This window comes from Quercus suber, unplaced genomic scaffold, assembly GCF_002906115.3.
Source record: "Quercus suber isolate HL8 unplaced genomic scaffold, Cork oak 2.0 scaffold_130, whole genome shotgun sequence".
NCBI lineage: Eukaryota > Viridiplantae > Streptophyta > Magnoliopsida > Fagales > Fagaceae > Quercus > Quercus suber.
This window is the reverse complement of record NW_027069593.1, coordinates 1,367,217-1,384,840: the sequence shown is the minus strand read 5'-3', so window position 1 is coordinate 1,384,840 and position 17,624 is coordinate 1,367,217. Positions and strand designations below refer to the sequence as shown.

The following is a 17,624-nucleotide window of genomic DNA, read 5'->3' as shown; positions in this document are numbered from 1 at the left end:
TAATAGAAGAAAATTGTAATACTTCATGTATTTGTGTATGTGTGTGTGTGTGTATATGTATATATATTCAAGTTATTTCTTTATTTGATTTTGTATCATTTAAGTTTTTGAGTGACTACCTTAGAAAATATTCTTAGAGCTCCCTGTCAATTTGGTCTTTCAAATATCTTGATTTATAATTTATATCTTTGAGTTTGACAAGAATGCCAATACCATGATTCCAATGGTTTAATTAAGTTCTTAAGTCACTCTAAATGGTGTCATTTTGAATAGGAAAAAATAGAAAATATAAATAAATGTAAACTATATTTTTCTTAAAAAAGAAAAAGAAAATGAAAAAAAAAAAAAAAGACATAGTGCTCTCTTTCTCTTCAAGCAACAAGCCTCACTTTCCTCAAGCTTGGTATCCCCCATGTCAATCGCCACCGCCACCGCCACCATCACCACCAACATACTTAGCACTAACCTATTTTCTCTATTTCATATATATATATATATATATAAATGGCCCACGCTCCAAAAAATCCCTTCATAGAACCATATGCACCAAACTATGATTTAGATGCTTTTATTAAGCCAAATCATTCAAACATACATGAATAAGATCAAGATGGACTTCTTCCATTCACACAATAAAATTTTTAGTTTTGACTACCCAACAACTGTATGAAATCTTGTATAACAAGCCCTTAGGCCTTCAACCTAGGGTTTAGCATTGTTGAGATAGTGGGAGTTTTTTTTTTTTTTGAAGGAGATAGTAGAAGTTTTGATACCTATTTGCTGAGTGTATAACCAAACATAATGGGATTATGCAAAATAGAAATAGAAAAACACAAAAATAAATCACATAGGGAGCATAATTTTTATTTATTTATTATTTATTTATTTTATGGTTTGGCCTTAGGCCTACATCCATGGTTGCCATTAAGGAGAAAGTTTCACCAAGAAAATAGGGATAATACAAAGGTAGCACAAAGACACTCACAAACAAACTCCAAATACTTAATAGACCCAAAAAGACTCTTCACAAATGAAAAAAGGTAGAGAGATTATGATATTCTCTTTTGTGTAAGACATACCAAGCAAAGTGAAAGAGAGAGTGTGTGAATAAGGTCAGCTAGAATTTTCTTAGTCTAACTAGGACTAGGTCAATATAACATACCAAAGCAAGCCATCAACATAACAAACACCAATTTCATTAAAACACATCACTCACTAAATTTGTGATTCTCGATTGATTGAGTTGTTGTCAAACATCAATTGAAACCCATCTTTTGATTGATGAAGAAGCAATTAAAAGGCTATCAAAACTATGATTTAGATCAACTGAGGAGCAATTGATTGGCAATAGAAATCTTCAGTAAAGTTTTCTTTAAGTTGCATCTTGGACTTTTAGTCATGAACATTTGATAGACATAACAAACTCGATTTAGATTACAACATTATGGAATTGCCAATTTAAAACCTAAATTTCTTCCGTTTTGGCAACTCTGTGAAAAAAACCTATGGCTTTAGCTTTAATTTAATTACTCAACAACTATTTGATATCTATATTTGCTCGACATATTCATGGATTTGAAGTTGTAAGCTAGGATTTTTTCTCTGACTAGCTCTTCAAAGTCGGCCTATATAACCATATGAAGTATTTTATAATAAACGTCATTAAAACACGTCACTCACTAAATCCAAAATTCGTCAAGCTGCTATCGAGCATCAGTTGAAACTTATTTTTCGATTATTCAAGATGCGATGGAAAGATTATCAAAATTTTGATTTTGATCAATCAAGGAGTGATCAAATGGCAGTCAAAATCTTTAGTAATACTAATAGTCTCCCTTGAATTGAATCTTGGACATTTTAGTTTTGAACATATAATCGACAGTGAAAACTCAATCCAAATTATGTCATAGAATTTACCAATCTAAAACTTAACAGTAGCTATAAGTTAGAGTAGCGGTTATGGCAACCGTTGGTATAGAAAAATCTATAGCAGCAGTTCTATAAATAGCTGCTAGAATCTCAAAAACCCGCATGCTATATCTCATTAAAAAAAAAAATAAAAAAAAAAAAAAAAATCGCTACTGAAAATTAGAAAATAACAGCAATTTAAAAACTGCTACTATAACTCCTGCTTGTGTGCTACAGCGGCCATTTAAAAACTACTGCTATAGTCCCTATTTTTGAAATATATAGAAGTAGTTTTAATAACATGACTAATTGTTACCACTAAAATTACTAATGTCCATATTGTTAGCCATGTAAGACGTAATTATGTAGAAGTATAAAATGAAATGAGTAACTTAGAGCAATTACATCAGCTTGGCCATAATTGTGCAAAATGGAAAAAAGTGGGCAATTTTACACAATATGAGCAAAAAAAACCCACACTAGCTTGTGCATAATTGTGCATTTATGCACAATTGCTACAGTAATTGTGCATATATGCACAGTTACTGTAGCACTTCCATTTATTATTTTATTCATTTTTTCTCTCTCTCATCTCTGGTGCTCTTTATGCTTGAGAAACTTGACAGAACCAGCGATGAAAAATGTGTAAAGTTTAGCTTTGCTGCAAAATAAAAAATCCCTAGATTCAATCAGATCGCGATGAAAAAGAAAGGAAAACCATAGGAATAGAGAGAGTGAGAGAGAGAGGAAAGAGAAACATATAGATCGAAATGGAAGTTTCATCCTCCTCGTCGGTGGTGACGGCGATCTCCTCGAGCTTAACGATTGGAGCATGGGTCTGAGAGAGAGAGAGGTGGTTTCTTGCCGATCGGAGCATAACGATCACCGGTGGTGATGGCGATCTCCTCAAGCTTAACTATCGGAGCATGGGTCTAAGAGAGAGAGGCGGTTTCTTGCTTATCAGAGCTTAACGATCACCAGTGGTTGGGGCTTCCACTTCTTCTCTGTGCTCGTGCTCAGGTTCAGTGCTTGCCATAGCCTTTGGTTTCTTGCTTTGATGTTGTAGAGAATGGGTCTGACAGAGAGAGAGAGAGGCAGTGAGGGAGAGAGTAATAAAAAATTATAAAATAATGAATATTTTTATTAAATAATTGTGTATAATGGATAAACTGATGTGAGTGTTTTGTAAAAGTGATGATGTAAAATAGAAAAGTAGGTTTTAAGTGTAAAATAAACGGAATCTTATGCACAAGCTAATGTAATTGCTCTTAGAGTGTTAGCGTTGGGGGTGTAAAACCCCCCAAATTGTTATTTTAGAACCACATACACTCAAAATCAACTTTATTTGGGTGTATATTGCAAAAATATTTTGACACTTTGCTATAGTAAGTTTTTACTATTACAAGTTACTGTAGCTTGGGGTTAAACTTAAAAATTATTACTCTCTCTCTCTCTCTCTCTGAGACTTTATATTCTATTTCACCTCTATCTCTCTTTGGCTGTGGGTTTTGTGGCTTGCTGGTGGGTCATAGGGTGGTGTGGTGGTGGAAGGATAGGTGTCGTGGGTTGTGGGTTTTGGTCAGTTATGTGGTAGTGCGTTTTGGAAGTAAGAATGATGGTGAGGAAGAGGGTGAAATGAATAAAAAATGAATATTGTTCAGTGTGATGTGAAAATAAGAAATGTAATGTTGGATGAATTATAAAATGGTGTTAAAATAGTTTTTTTTTTTTTTTCATTTTTATAGACTGACCTGTGAAGACTCCAAGGGTATGTTTGGTATGTTATAATAGATCTTGTAATGGAATGGTTCTTCATGTGTAATAACTATTCAGTTATTGAGCTGCATCCTTATTATAGGAAATAGTTATTTTTTTACTAATAGCCATTTCTTAAAAAGTGGAATAACTATCATTTTTAAAATGGTTGTAATAGTTATTCCATATTACATGTAAGAACTTTTTAAATTAATATATTTCTAAAAAATTCAAACTTTCAATATTCATCATCTTTCACAACTTTTTCATACATAACAACTAAACTTATGTATAGGAATTGTTATTCCATTACAACATCTATTATTCTTAATAATAAAAATTACTATTTCTGATGCGATTCCCATTCTGTGTACAAACGTTCTGTAAATTATTACAATTTTAAATATTTGAGGTATAGAAATCTAACTTATTAAATTTAAGCCAAAATCTGACTTACCTTATATATACTTTAGGGACCAAAAATATACTTTACCGAAGAATGAAGAAGAAAGAAATGAGTGACTAAAATTTACAAGATTAAAGTTGCAAGCTTTTTATTTTATTTTATTTTATATATATATATATATATATATTTACTTGTAAAAGAACATTTAACTCCCATAACGGCTCTCATTTATAAACCATTCTCCTTACTCTAGCTACTCCATGTTCCATGTTTATGTGGACCATAAATACAGATGTTCCAAATATTATAATATTAAAATTATGTCTTCATACTACCGTATATCCTTGGTGCGATGGTTACCCCACAAGTATTGTAAGGTATGCGGGGTAAGGATTGGAGTTCAAGTCTTCAGAAAGGAGTTTCACACACATATACCTTTAAATTAGAGTAGCCGTCGTATATATATCATTCTTACTTATCAAAAAAAAAAAAAAACCTTTAAATTAGGTTAGAGTAGAATTTCTATCTTGTATAAAAAAAATTATGTATTAATTAATTCTTGCCTACACCAAAATGTCTTGCTTTGATGGTAGAGAGCTATCATCAAAAGTGGATGTCATATGTTGAAACTTTTTATTAAAAAATTTATATCTTCATTATACGAGGAAAATAAAAACAAAAAGAGAAGAATAATTTCATAAAAAAAGAGGATATGGAGAGAAGAGGATCACTTATTTCTTTTACACTTATTCTGCTTCATTTTCTAAAATACAAATAAGTAAAAAAACTATAGTAAAAAAGAAATTGAGATAACCCATTAGTTTGCTCATATTTTCCTCTGATGTTTATAAAGAAATTATAACTATGCAGCATAGCCCAACGTCTGAATCAAATGTCCCTTTCATGTCACTCTCTATCCCTCCCTTCTCCTAATGGTATCCACCATTCACATGAAAAACACTTAAAACTAAAAAACCAAAAAAAAAAAGAAAAAAAAGGGAAAGAGAGAGAGAGAGAGAGAGAGAGAGGGAGAGAGAGAGAGAGAGAGAATGCTTAAGAGTGATTCCCATCTTTAGCCTTGTATTTTTGTTCATCTCCAATACTTAACCAAAAACCAAAAATACAATAAAAAAAGACCCAATAAAATAGTAGAGCAAGTAGGAGACTTTTGTAAATTAGTTAAACTGAATGAAAGTACTTTTATTTTTCTTTATAAATAGTTAAATACCCCGTCTCTTAGACCAGCCTGCTTCCATTTTCTGTATCTCTTCCTGTCCAAAATACATATTTTGTGGATAAGAAGAGAGAAAACCCAAGGAAGAAAACTCTTCTTCTTTCCTTAATTACTGTCCACTCCCTTTGTTTCATCACCAGGTTAGTCAGCAAAATTCTTAAACATAATCTGAAAAACCTTTTTCAAGTGCTTCACCTCTTTTCTGTCAATAAGCCTTTTTCACTTGAAACCCAGATTCAGCAACTAACACATTTTGTTTTAATACCAAGAATTAATGAGAAAAGGAAAGCTCACAACATGTTGGAGTTGGAGAAGCTTAGCTATATTCTAATTATGCTTTCAAGTTTTTTCATTGCTAAATTTTCTTTTCCTTCAACTTGTTGTCAATCAAATATAGAGAAAATGGTCTTGCATATTAAGTGTTTTTTTTTTGTAAATGAATTATTGATTTTTCTGTTTGATTCAGCTACCAACCATGGTGTATCCGAACCAATCCATGTCACTCTCTCCCCAGAGAAAAATTGGCAGGGGAAAGATTGAAATCAAGCGGATCGAAAACACCACCAATCGTCAAGTCACCTTCTGTAAGAGACGCAATGGTCTGCTCAAAAAGGCCTATGAGTTGTCTGTTCTGTGTGATGCTGAGGTTGCACTAATCGTCTTCTCTACCCGTGGCCGCCTTTACGAGTATGCTAACAACAGGTATAGCTTTGTTCATGTTCATGTTCATCTTAATGTTTTCAAGACTTTTAGCCCTATTGCTTGTTGTTGTTAATCTTAATTTTTCAAAATTTATAAACTTTCAACTTCTTCTTCACCTTCCCTTCCAAGGGCCACTTTTTAATGGTCAGTCCTTTTTTTCTCTAAATGGTTGAAGTTTGAAAATATTAATTGGTGTTTTCTATTGAAGAAAGATTTTCCCTTCTGCAATAGATTTTTGGGTGAAGTAAAGCACAAGAACATAATCATTTTTATGGTGCAGTTAAGATTGGGTTCTATATCTCTTTGTTTAACTAAGATTCAGTTTTCTTTCTTTCTTCTGCTTTGTTTTTTTACCCTCTATGTGCTTTATGGGTTTTCTTCCCCTTTTTATTTTTATTTTTATTTTTCTTCTTATGATCATATTTTTTTCTTCTTGGTCTGATAGATAGATAGATCTGGTGTAATAGATGGAAATAGAAGTATTATGGTTGCAAGTAGAAACAAGTAGTGATTTGGGAATGTATGCAGGCATGTGAGATCAGCTTCTTATCTTCCTCCATTGTTGTTAAATTTTCTGTTTCCTTTCTTTTTTTTTTTTCTTCTCTCTCTCTCTCTCTTTGATGTCATCTATGAGGCTAAGAAGGCCTACAACAAAAGCTGTCACGTTCTCATTAGACCAATCCCTCCATCTCTCCTTGACACTTCCTTAATGGCACGTCAGTTTGACATCAAGATCACAAAGTACAATTGCAAAAAATAATCGTTATTATAATAATAATTGTCAAGTCCTTTCCAAAGACAAAAGAAAAAAGAAAAAGAAAGAGACCAACTTAGGGTTTCAACCCCAGATGGGTGTTTCTCTTGAATTTTACTAGAAACTCCCTTTTCTAACCACTCACAACTAAATCAGGTCAAAGACACACACACCCAAGTTAGGGTTTCCCTCACTAACCCTCAAGAAAAGATCCCAAATATCTCAGTTGCACCACGTGCAAGACTTTTCTCACAGTCAAACATACCCAAATTAGGGTTTATTAGCAACTACATAGAGTAATCAACTTTTCCAAACACTCTAATGGGTAATCCATCCTTAAATCAAGAAAAAAAATGTCATCCACAACCAATCAAAAACAAAGGAGATAATGTTTCTTTTTTCCTGTATTTTAATTTATTCAGGAATTGGGGTGTGGTGGTATTGTTAGGGTTTGAAAATTTTGAGGACCAGACTAAGATTTGTCATAGTTGAAAGAATCTTTGGTCACGTCACACATCTTGGACCTCTGACAAAAGAGTTTATGTGTCATGATTCCTATTCTGGGTTCTCTTTCATTTCATTCATCTGAATCCTCGGGTGTAAATTAATATATATATATATATATTCTTCTCTCTTGGGAATTTCTTTTCTTCTTAGATTTCACTTTCTAACTTTCTCTCGTGGGGGGGTAAAATTCTTTACCAAAGCTGAAATAGCAAAGAGTACTCAGACAGAGTGAAAGAGAGTTATAAACCAATGAGAATGGTTCATCTTGGGTAATCATAATGTCACTGTTTCGCACTATATACTGGGCTTTACATTTGCCCAAAGATCTTGCATAGATATATTTATGTAAGCTTTAGAAAGACAAAGTTTTTTTTGATTTTTGGAGAGAGAGAGAGAGAGAGAGAGTAAAGAAGGACTGAGCAGAGACAACGTACGACAAGTTTGAGCCAATGAGAGAGTTCTGAGCACTTAGCTTGTTTCATGCAATGAGAAGCGGCTACTGATTGAACGGACGGCTTTGATGTGCTCAGATTTTCAGACTGAAGTGACTGATTTAATTATATCTTTTTTTAACTTTTACTTTTTTTCATGTCCTTTTTTAAATACCAAAATTTAAAACTTTTGTGTGTAAAATTTCGAGGTGGGTAATAGAATGTGGTCTGAGGAGAATGTCCATTGTGTAAGGGGTATTTGATACGTGGAAAAGATCTATCCGTCGGTATGGTTTAGCCAATGGTATTGTAGGAGGTAGTGCCAGCATGGCAGAGACAGCCAATCGGTGGCTCGACGAAATTAAGGTATTAGCTAGCAGCACATTGAAAATGGTGGCTCTTCTGAAATCTCAACTGTGATTTTTATGGGTTTGTTTATATTAATTTTAGACCTTTTAAAAAAAAAAAATTTATTATGGTTTTTTTTTTTTACCATATCTATATCTACTCTAACGTTGTATTGCATCACATCATGTCACATTTACTTACGACTCTGTCTGAATCAACTCTGACTCTGGAAAACTTAGATTTTGAATCATTCAATTGGTCTTTGTTCCAGGGGTTTCGTATTAGAATCAGTTAACTGAGAAAGTTGGTTGATCTGACGGTTAATAATTCTTTATTTTACTTGCTATTAATCTGAAAGCTTAACAAGCTTACATTTGCTTTCATGAAGACATCTGTACTTCGGGTCATATACTCACACGCATAGGTTATTATTATATTATATTATTTTCCAATAATAATCTATCCAAAAGATATGCTATTGACTTATTATTGAATTATTTAATTTCAATGATACCCAGGAAAAAAAACTTATTTTAATGACACTTATATTATAGTTGTGTATTTTTTATATTTTTTTCTTAAGAAGAATTATAATTAAGTAATTGATGCTATATGCGAAGAATTTTATAACTTAATTGATACATTTTAGTATTTCTAACATAAACATCATGGATTTAAATCCCTTATTCCTTAATTATCAAATTGTCACTAAGAGTTTGTAGCTTATTAATTGATTGACACATTCTAGCATTTTCAATAAAAATATTTAGAGTTTGAATCTCTCTTCCTCAATTGTAAGTGTAACTAGCAAAGTATCTAAGAAGAGAGAGTAGTTGATGCTATGTTTAACATTAACAATGATCTTTTAGGGTATCAAAATATGAGTTAATTTATGTATGGTAACTTAGGTGTAGTACATTAGGACCCCAACTAAATTCAAGCATGTTGGAATTGAATTTAATTATTTTTGAAAAAGATTATACTCTTCGTGTTTTATTGGTCAATGCAATCAGATATTTGAATTTAATATAAGAACTCAATGTAATGCATCTAAGATAAATGAGAAATTTATTAGGGTGCTTGGTATATTGATTAAAATTGGCATGTGCTTTTTCACTATTTTAGTGTTTATGCAAAAAATAGTAACTGCATGTGTTAGTAATTTTTGTTCAAAATTCAACTCATGGTGGTGGGTGACATAAAAACCTTTATGGTTTTGTTGTTGTTGTTGTTTTTGTTACAAATAAAATAAATTTCCGACTCAAAGAGAGAAAAAACTGTTATGTATATGGAAACTTCAAATTGAAAAATCTAGTTTTTATTAGGAATATATATGTCAAAAGATCAAATTTATACTTTTTTGTGTGGAAATATGTCTACTTCAATTTTAAATAAAAATTTGTTAGATTCAAAAATATATCTTAAAATAAAATTTTCTACTAATTTGTTGTATGAAAATTTATTTATTTACTAATAAATATAATAAATACCTGTTCTACTATCATAATTCACAGCTATGACAAGTCAAACGCCAAGTTTAGTATAGATTAAGGTTTCACATGCTGTAAAACAATGGATAATGTAGATATTTCTTTATAGCTAGCGATTTATAATAAATGGCACAGATCTCAACGAAAAAAAAAGGGGCATAGATCAACAAGAACAGTCAAATTAATTATGTCATTTTGTTTCCAGATATGAAAAAAAAGACCTAGTTTTTTTTTTTTCATTTTTTTTTTTTTTTTTTTTTTTACCCAAGTGACAACTTAGGTAATCTGCTCCTTGAGGCTATGATTCCATTATCAGTAGACTAAAATGCTTAGGCTATTATTATTCTGAGGAATTCCACTTTCATTGCGCAATTCATACGATAATTCTGATATCTATAGGACAAGCAAAAAATATAAACTAAGTAGGCTGATATTGTTTTATAAATTAATAAATTTTCATTTTTATGATATCTAACACAAGCCAAAGATATAAAGTAAATAGACTTTCATTGTCCAAACTCATTTGAAGTAACACATTTCTTTTAAGAATTAACATCTAACAATTATTACATATTTTTCCATTTAAGAAAAATGGTGAAATTGTTACATAATACATAAATGTGCAAAGAAGTACTAAACTTTGTATATTCCATGAATAGTGACTGTTAATAAAAATTAAATAGATTGATGCATTTTGAATGTTTTAAAAATTGCAAAAGGATAAAATTATGCAATTTAGGGTTTTACTGCAATCGAGGATTTTTCTTTTATAATTCAATAGTTAGGGAGTAGAAATTTGAACATTGGACATCTCCTTAAAAACACCATGAGGTGCCAACTGACATGTTGAGGCACCACTTAAGCCAAAAGTTTAAGCCTAAACTTATGAGTTAAAGTCCAATTATATTATTTGAATTACTCTTATCATTTTTATTCAACATGGAACTTTTCTAATCAACTAATCATGCCATTCGCACGTTACTATTCCAATAAAATGCATATTGTATTTTTTTTATAAACATTTTGTGAACATTATGATTGTAGTGTGAAATCAACCATTGAGAGGTACAAGAAGGCATGTGCAGATTCCTCCAATACTGGGTCTGTTGCTGAAGCCAACACTCAGGTACACCTTCTTTTTCTTTATATTGCTCCAGGAAAACTCAAGTAATTTTTTTGGTTCTCACTGTCTAATTCTCCAAAGAAAAAGAAATTGGGTCTTTCATAAATGGACCAATATATTTGGAATCATATCCAAGGAATGGTGATCTAACAGTCACCAGACCAAGCATCATGGTCTTATTTAGATTTCTCCCACAGTCCAAGTTATGTGCTTGGTATTCTACATGATTGTTCTCTTTTGAACCTTATAAAAATAGTATAATGCAGTTATCAATCCATTACCTTGTCATTGGCATGATGATATATCTGTAGAATTAATTAACACAAGTCAACCCCCTCTCCCTTCATAGACACATATATGAACACTTATAAATTTGAAATTCTAATTCCTTTTTATTTTGTGAGCTTATATTTTCACATCAAGTTCATGCATCAATGCTATAATGCATGTCTTATCATGTAACCAAAAGTTCTACTTATCAAGAGTATAGTACAAAAAGATTATTGATACACTTGAGTTTTCCCCTAACCATATACCTATACAATCAAGGTTTTCAAAACCAGATGTGGAAGCTGACATATATAGTTTTCAAGGTTATATTGGAATTATTTTCTAGTATCTTCTTTTGTGCTGGTTTGTATTATATTGAAGAAACTTTGGTTTTGGTCTTTGAACCTTGATACTTTACCCCCACTTCTTTTAGAAATTGAGTGATTCTTTTTCCTTAAAATTGCTTTATAAATAGAGTAATTCAACTTGTAGTTAACTTTGATCATTATTTAATACAAGACCAAAAAAAATCCTAGTGAGCCACAATTTGTTTAACTTTAAAATTGATGGCCTCGAGGAAGGTTTTTGTTTTCTATAACTCGCTCTAACTCTCTCTCTCTCTCTCTCTCTCTCTCTCCATGCCACAAAAATGATACAAATATTGTCCAACAAAAAAATTGAAAACAAATAGCTATTGAAATTGTTTTGCACAATGTAATGGTGGTGATTAGCAAATGTACCTAAGTTTAATGCTCTAGAGGAAGGTTTGCCAATGTAAGCTTTCATAGATAAAATGCGAGTTTAAGAACTCCTACTCTTTTAAAAGATAGGATAGAATGAATTTCACAAGAACACAAAATATTTACCATCATATGATCTTTGGGGTAAAGGCACTGGAAACTAAAATTATACCTAGTGAGTGTTTACCAAATGCTTTTTCCGAGACAAATGAAGATTCTCAAGTGGGTTTGGAATTTCCTTAATTAAGAGGATATTAGTAACACCATAACCATAAAGAAATGATGCAAGTGAAATATTTAAAAAAAAGCTAACGAATTAAAGAAATTTATTTACATCACTTGAAGAAAATAATATAGTAAAATTCAAGATTAATCTCAATCATATTCTTATTGAAGATAAGAGTTGAAACTAAGTTACTCAATTCCTAAAAAGGCTACATTACACTACTATAAAAGAAGAGACAGTTTATTGATTTTTCAATGATGTTATTCTATGTATTGCCCTCATCCTATAAACAAAGAGGTAATTGTAACCACTTCACAAGCTAAAAATATATGGTCTGTTTGGATAGAGGGAAGAAGGAGGGGAGTGGAGGGGAGTAGAGTAAAGTTGGCTAAAAATAAGCTATTTTTGGGATAAATCTACTCTACTCTACTCTACTCCCTCTCTCTCTCCTTCAATCCAAACAAACCAATAGTTTTTTAACTTCTTAATAACGACATATCCTAGTACTTAGCCTTCTCTCCTTAAGTCTTACACAACGTAATTACCAAGCTTATACATGTTATACTCCATTTAAATCATTTTATTTTATATTTATGTTCTTTACATATTTAGGGTGTAAATAACATGGAAGCTTACATTTTAGATGAGAAACTCTTATTGTTGAAGTTACATTACATTGGATGTAGACTTTTGTCTTAATATCAAGGCATTGTTTGGTCTTGAGATTTTTCTAAACATCTGTACTTAGTTCACTAGGTTGTCTCTGCCTCTAGAGGAATGCATATATGGCAATGTAATTCCCTGATAATGATAATAACAGAAACTAAATATTTGGAGTAACCATTTTCCCATCAGAACAAAATAGTGATGTACATTATGAGTAATGTCAAGGGTGTTTGTCCTGCTTTTGAATTTGTACTAGAATTAATACTAGACCCATAATTTAGGTTAGATATATACATATTTTGAATGACTAAAGCTAGTTTCTTCAAACAGGAAATCCATGTTCTATTAATATTGACCTCATAATTTAATGAATTCTTATCATATATCTTAATGGGTTTAGCTTACCTTCAGTATTTTTTTAACTGAAATTTTATTTTATTTTAATGAGAAATTGCCACATCACCCACTAACTAAATAAAAGATGGAGATTAAAACTCACAACCACTTGCCAATATATATTTAAAACAATAGGATATGTCCAATTAAAAATTTACTAGAATTAAGCCAAACTCTATCTTAATGAGGTATTTTGATCCTAATGCTTGATGAACATGAATCTCAGTTCTACCAGCAAGAGTCTGCTAAACTACGTGTGCAAATAGGAAATTTGCAAAATTCAAACAGGTAATCTAAAGATATTTTAGATAATCTCATTCTCTAGAATTATACTATTTCACTTGCATGCAACCTTTTCATTCTGACAATGTTATTTCCAGGCAAATGATGGGTGAGTCTTTGAGCAATCTGACTGTAAAAGAGCTCAAGAGCTTGGAGAGTAAACTAGAGAGAGGAATTAGCAAAATTAGATCCAAAAAGGTATCTCTTCCATGTTTTCACTTACAAATATATGAATTTTGTTTCACTAATAACAAGTAACTGAATTTGTTTATTGCATTAGTTTAAGTCACCACTAACAATCAACTTTTCTTTATTTCCTTTTTTCTTCTCATTGAATTCAGAATGAGCTCTTGTTTGCAGAAATTGAGTATATGCAGAAAAGGGTAACCACTCCTTTTCTTTGACTAATTCTTCTTTTTGAAGTTATCTACTCTCTATCTTAGTAGTCCAAAACTTTTGAAGATTTTTGTTGAGGCTGGGAATACTAGCATAATGCTTATCTTTTAAGTAGGTTTGCTTGTTATATGTATTAATAAACTTATATGATTGGTGTGAGGGAACAGATTTTCAATATAGTATTGATAGCCTCAATTGTCATTATCAATCAAGGATGTGCTACAATAAACGCATATTTTTTAAATATTAATGCATTTTTCTCATTAAAAAAAAAAGGAATTATGGAATATGTACCCATCTAATTGAGGTTGATTTGAGCTATTCACCTTAAAACAAACAGTTGGAGAAATTTCTAAAAAAATTGAACTCGATAAGAAATACTAAGGATGATTTACTGGAGCATCTTTAAAAGATTTTTGCATGAAATTTATTGCTGCAGCACTAACTACTAGTTAATACATTAGGGTTACAACTTCTACATGTTCTGAGCAATGGCAAATTGGCAATATTTTGACTTTTAAAAATCCGTAGTTATTTTATGAAAATGTTCGTATGTATAATTCTTTTGAGAATTACACACTCACAACCTTTCATAAACACAGACTAACCAAAATTCAACTTAACCCAAAACAAACTTTTAATACCAATACATCCAGTGTTCTCATATGGACACAATAAATAAACTCAAACTCGCACAAACTACCATGCATCTTACATATGTTTAGGATGTAATTCAGTTAATGTCAATTCTGCAGTAAAATTACTTCCCATCATTCATTTTTCTTACCTAATTTTGGACAACTCAACCTTAAAACCTTTTCCAATTTTTTTTCTTGATAAATAAAATATTTTCCACTTAATGAAGCATCAATACATAGTTTTTATAGTGCAGTATTGTAAGAGTGATTCTTGGAGGATTACAAATTTTACTACATAAACTTTTGAAACTAATATGTCACCAGTCACAAATTTTTTTGAAGGTGTCACCAATTACAAAATAGTAATCAAAATGTTTATTTATCACGTGTTGAAGCAGAATCAATCATATTTATTTTTACATACTCTTTAAGTCTTTTAAGATAAATTTTGTAATAACTATAGAATTTTCTATATTATAAACATGGAATATCTCTATATTTTTTGGTGAAAATATTTAGTGCATTGGATGTACTAATCTCATCTCTTACATAAGGGTAAGTCTCACATATAGGTTTTGCATGTAGAACCCACCCTTATACAAGACTAAGTTGTAATACTGAGTATATGGAATAATTTCTCATATTTTTGGTTCATAAATATGTAACAACATAAAATAAGGGAGTATTAAATATGACTTTTCCCTAGGGATCAGCAGTTCTGCTACTCCAACTAAAAGAAATTTTTTTTTTTTTTTTATCAAATACCATCCATTAGACAATTTTTTTTAGAAGAAATCCATTAGACAACTTGGATATTTTTTAATAACTCTTACTTATACCAGCCCTAGAACCTTTGCACTGGCACAGCAATATATGCTTGCTACCCAATATAGACAAACTTGGATCTTAAGATATTTCACATGGTATATCCTAGAATAGAGTACTGCAGATTTTGGGAAGTATGACACTTTTCACAAATTGAAGATGAATTGATTATGTAGAGTGAATTAATGGATTGGAGGAATTGATTACATTGATATGAAATCAAAGTCAAAATATATATGTACTGAATTAATAGCTGATATATTTTTCAAATTATGTAAATCCTATTATAAAAAATTGTGAATCCCTTGTAATGTGTGATCAACAATTGAATGAAAGATCCCATCAAAAACAAAGAAAAAAAAAAAAAAAACAATTGAATGAAAGATGACGTAGATCTTAGTGACTGAAACATGATAATCTCTTATGTTCTCCATTTTTGATCATCTCAATATTATTATTCATAATATTTCAATTTTGACACAAGTTTCACCTTAGATTGAATGTTTGTAAAAAGAATCAAGGTTGAATTATTTCAAATTATTACACGTGAAACTTCTCGCCATATAATTACACAATCATATCAAGTGCTTGACACCAGTGGATCACACTACTATCCCATATTTTAACAATGTTTGTGAAAGTGAGGTTGACAAAATTAGGGTGTTTAGTAGGGTCTTAGTACTTAGTGATTTAGTCAAATAATTTTTCCTTACACGTTTGTTTGGTTCTCTTCTATTTCTGGAATAAGAAAATTGGGAGACTATTATAATTTGCAAGTTCTCAATTTGAATTTTTTTATTATTATTGTGGGAAATAAAACTTTTCCCTCCTATACTTTTATAACATTTACAATGGTTCCACTCCCCAGCCCCATCAAAAGGAATTGTATCAAGGTAACTCGGAAAGGTCTAAATGGGCGTTAAATAAGACGAAAATTAATGGCCCGTTTGGATGGAGGGAATAAGAAGGTGGAGTAAAGAGGAGTAGAGTAAAATTGGCTAAAAATAAGCTAATTTGGGGCTAAATCTACTTTACTCTACTCCACTCCCCCTCCCTCTCCCTCAATCCAAACAGATTATAAGTGTAATTACAAAATTACATGCATTGGTTGAGATGAAAAACCCGTAATTTTTATCTAATTTGGATGATAATGGGTATTGTTATAGATTTTTCTCAAATTTAGGTGTCAATCGAGCAAACTAATAGTTTGGAGGATATTATAAATAAGGTAAAAGTTTAGGGTGGAAATATATAATTTGTCATTTTACTATTTTAAGTTGCAATCGATTTCATTTTTGTTTGGATCATTGAGTTTAGCTGCAAAATAAATGACATCTTTGTGTGTAACTCTGTAATCTTAATTTTTTTTTTTTTAATTTTATTTTATAATTTGATTGTTACAATAAGTAGGAGAGAGGTGATGCCAACTCTGGTACTTAGGCAATATCACAAATCGGCCATGCTCTTGACCCCTTATAATCTATTTTCATGTTTGCAAAATAGTAAATAAGCTCATTATAATTATTGAAGCTGTCTAGATTCAGATATCTATTTATCTACTTATTCAAATTTCTTTTAGCTACTGAATGTTGCAGTTATAACATTCCTCATTAAAATGTGCATTGCAGGAAGTTGAATTGCATAACAATAACCAGCTTCTCCGAGCAAAGGTTTCTCTCTCTCTCTCTCTCTCTCTCTCTATATATATATATATATGTGTGTGTGTGTGTGTGTGTGTGTGTGTGTGTGTGACGCAAGCAAGTGCGTGTATGACGAATAATGGTGACATGTATGTGAATTTTGTGGATGGTATAGATAGCCGAGAATGAGAGAAACCAGCAGAACTTGAATGTGATGCCAGCAGGAGGTGGGAACTATGAGTTCATGCAAACTCAGCAATATGATTCTAGAAACTTTTTTCAAGTAAATGCATTACAACCCAATCATCAGTACCCACGTGAAGACCAGATGTCTCTTCAATTAGTGTAAGAGTCTCACTCCTGATTTAACATTTTCATCGTCCTCAATAATTATCTACAATCATTTTTTGCTTGCATATGACATGCATCACATTTCATTGATCGAATTGTTTTCAAGTGTAAAGACCTAAATTCAGTCAAATCTTAATTTGGAACTATATGGGAGATTAAAATGATAACCACAAATTATGCATGACATTTGATGATCATGTTTGCCAATTGAAGTGTGATGTTTGTCAACCAGATTGAATTTTGTCCCCCACATTACAGTCAGTCAGCTCAATAGTTGTGTCAAAATGAGGGTAGCTAGCACGATCATTGACTTGTTTATTGACTAGATTTGCATTATTAGTTTTGCATTATAAGGTGGATTGATTTCAAGTTTGGAAATTCCTATGTGCTCAAGCATCACTTTACTTAAGCGTGCAATAACCTAATCGGTTGCTAGTCTAGATTTAAATACTTAGAAAGCTATAACCATATATTTTTAAGGCTAACCTTACAAGATAAATCATTGACATATGTATCTGCTGATTATTCATGACTAT

The 17,624-nt window shown here is 31.3% G+C and overlaps 1 protein-coding gene across 1 annotated transcript; it reads left to right on the top strand.

The window, feature by feature from the left end:
• Window positions 1-5,778: 5,778 nt before the first annotated feature.
• On the top strand, window positions 5,779-17,086 carry LOC112006550 (floral homeotic protein AGAMOUS). Its single transcript, XM_024038997.2, has 7 exons — window positions 5,779-6,005; window positions 10,580-10,661; window positions 13,183-13,244; window positions 13,337-13,436; window positions 13,580-13,621; window positions 16,726-16,767; window positions 16,913-17,086. Exons 1-7 carry the CDS (start codon window positions 5,779-5,781, stop codon window positions 17,084-17,086), a joined length of 729 nt encoding a protein of 242 aa, XP_023894765.1.
• The last annotated feature ends 538 nt before the right edge of the window (window positions 17,087-17,624 follow it).

Excerpts from the sequence above, each read along its gene's own strand:
- LOC112006550 (XM_024038997.2), top strand. The coding sequence starts at position 5,779 with ATGGTGTATCCGAACCAATCCATGTCACTCTCTCCCCAGAGAAAAATT. Across the intron at positions 6,006-10,579 it reads TACGAGTATGCTAACAACAG|TGTGAAATCAACCATTGAGA; the intron begins GTATAGCTTTGT and ends TTATGATTGTAG. Across the intron at positions 10,662-13,182 it reads TTGCTGAAGCCAACACTCAG|TTCTACCAGCAAGAGTCTGC; the intron begins GTACACCTTCTT and ends CATGAATCTCAG.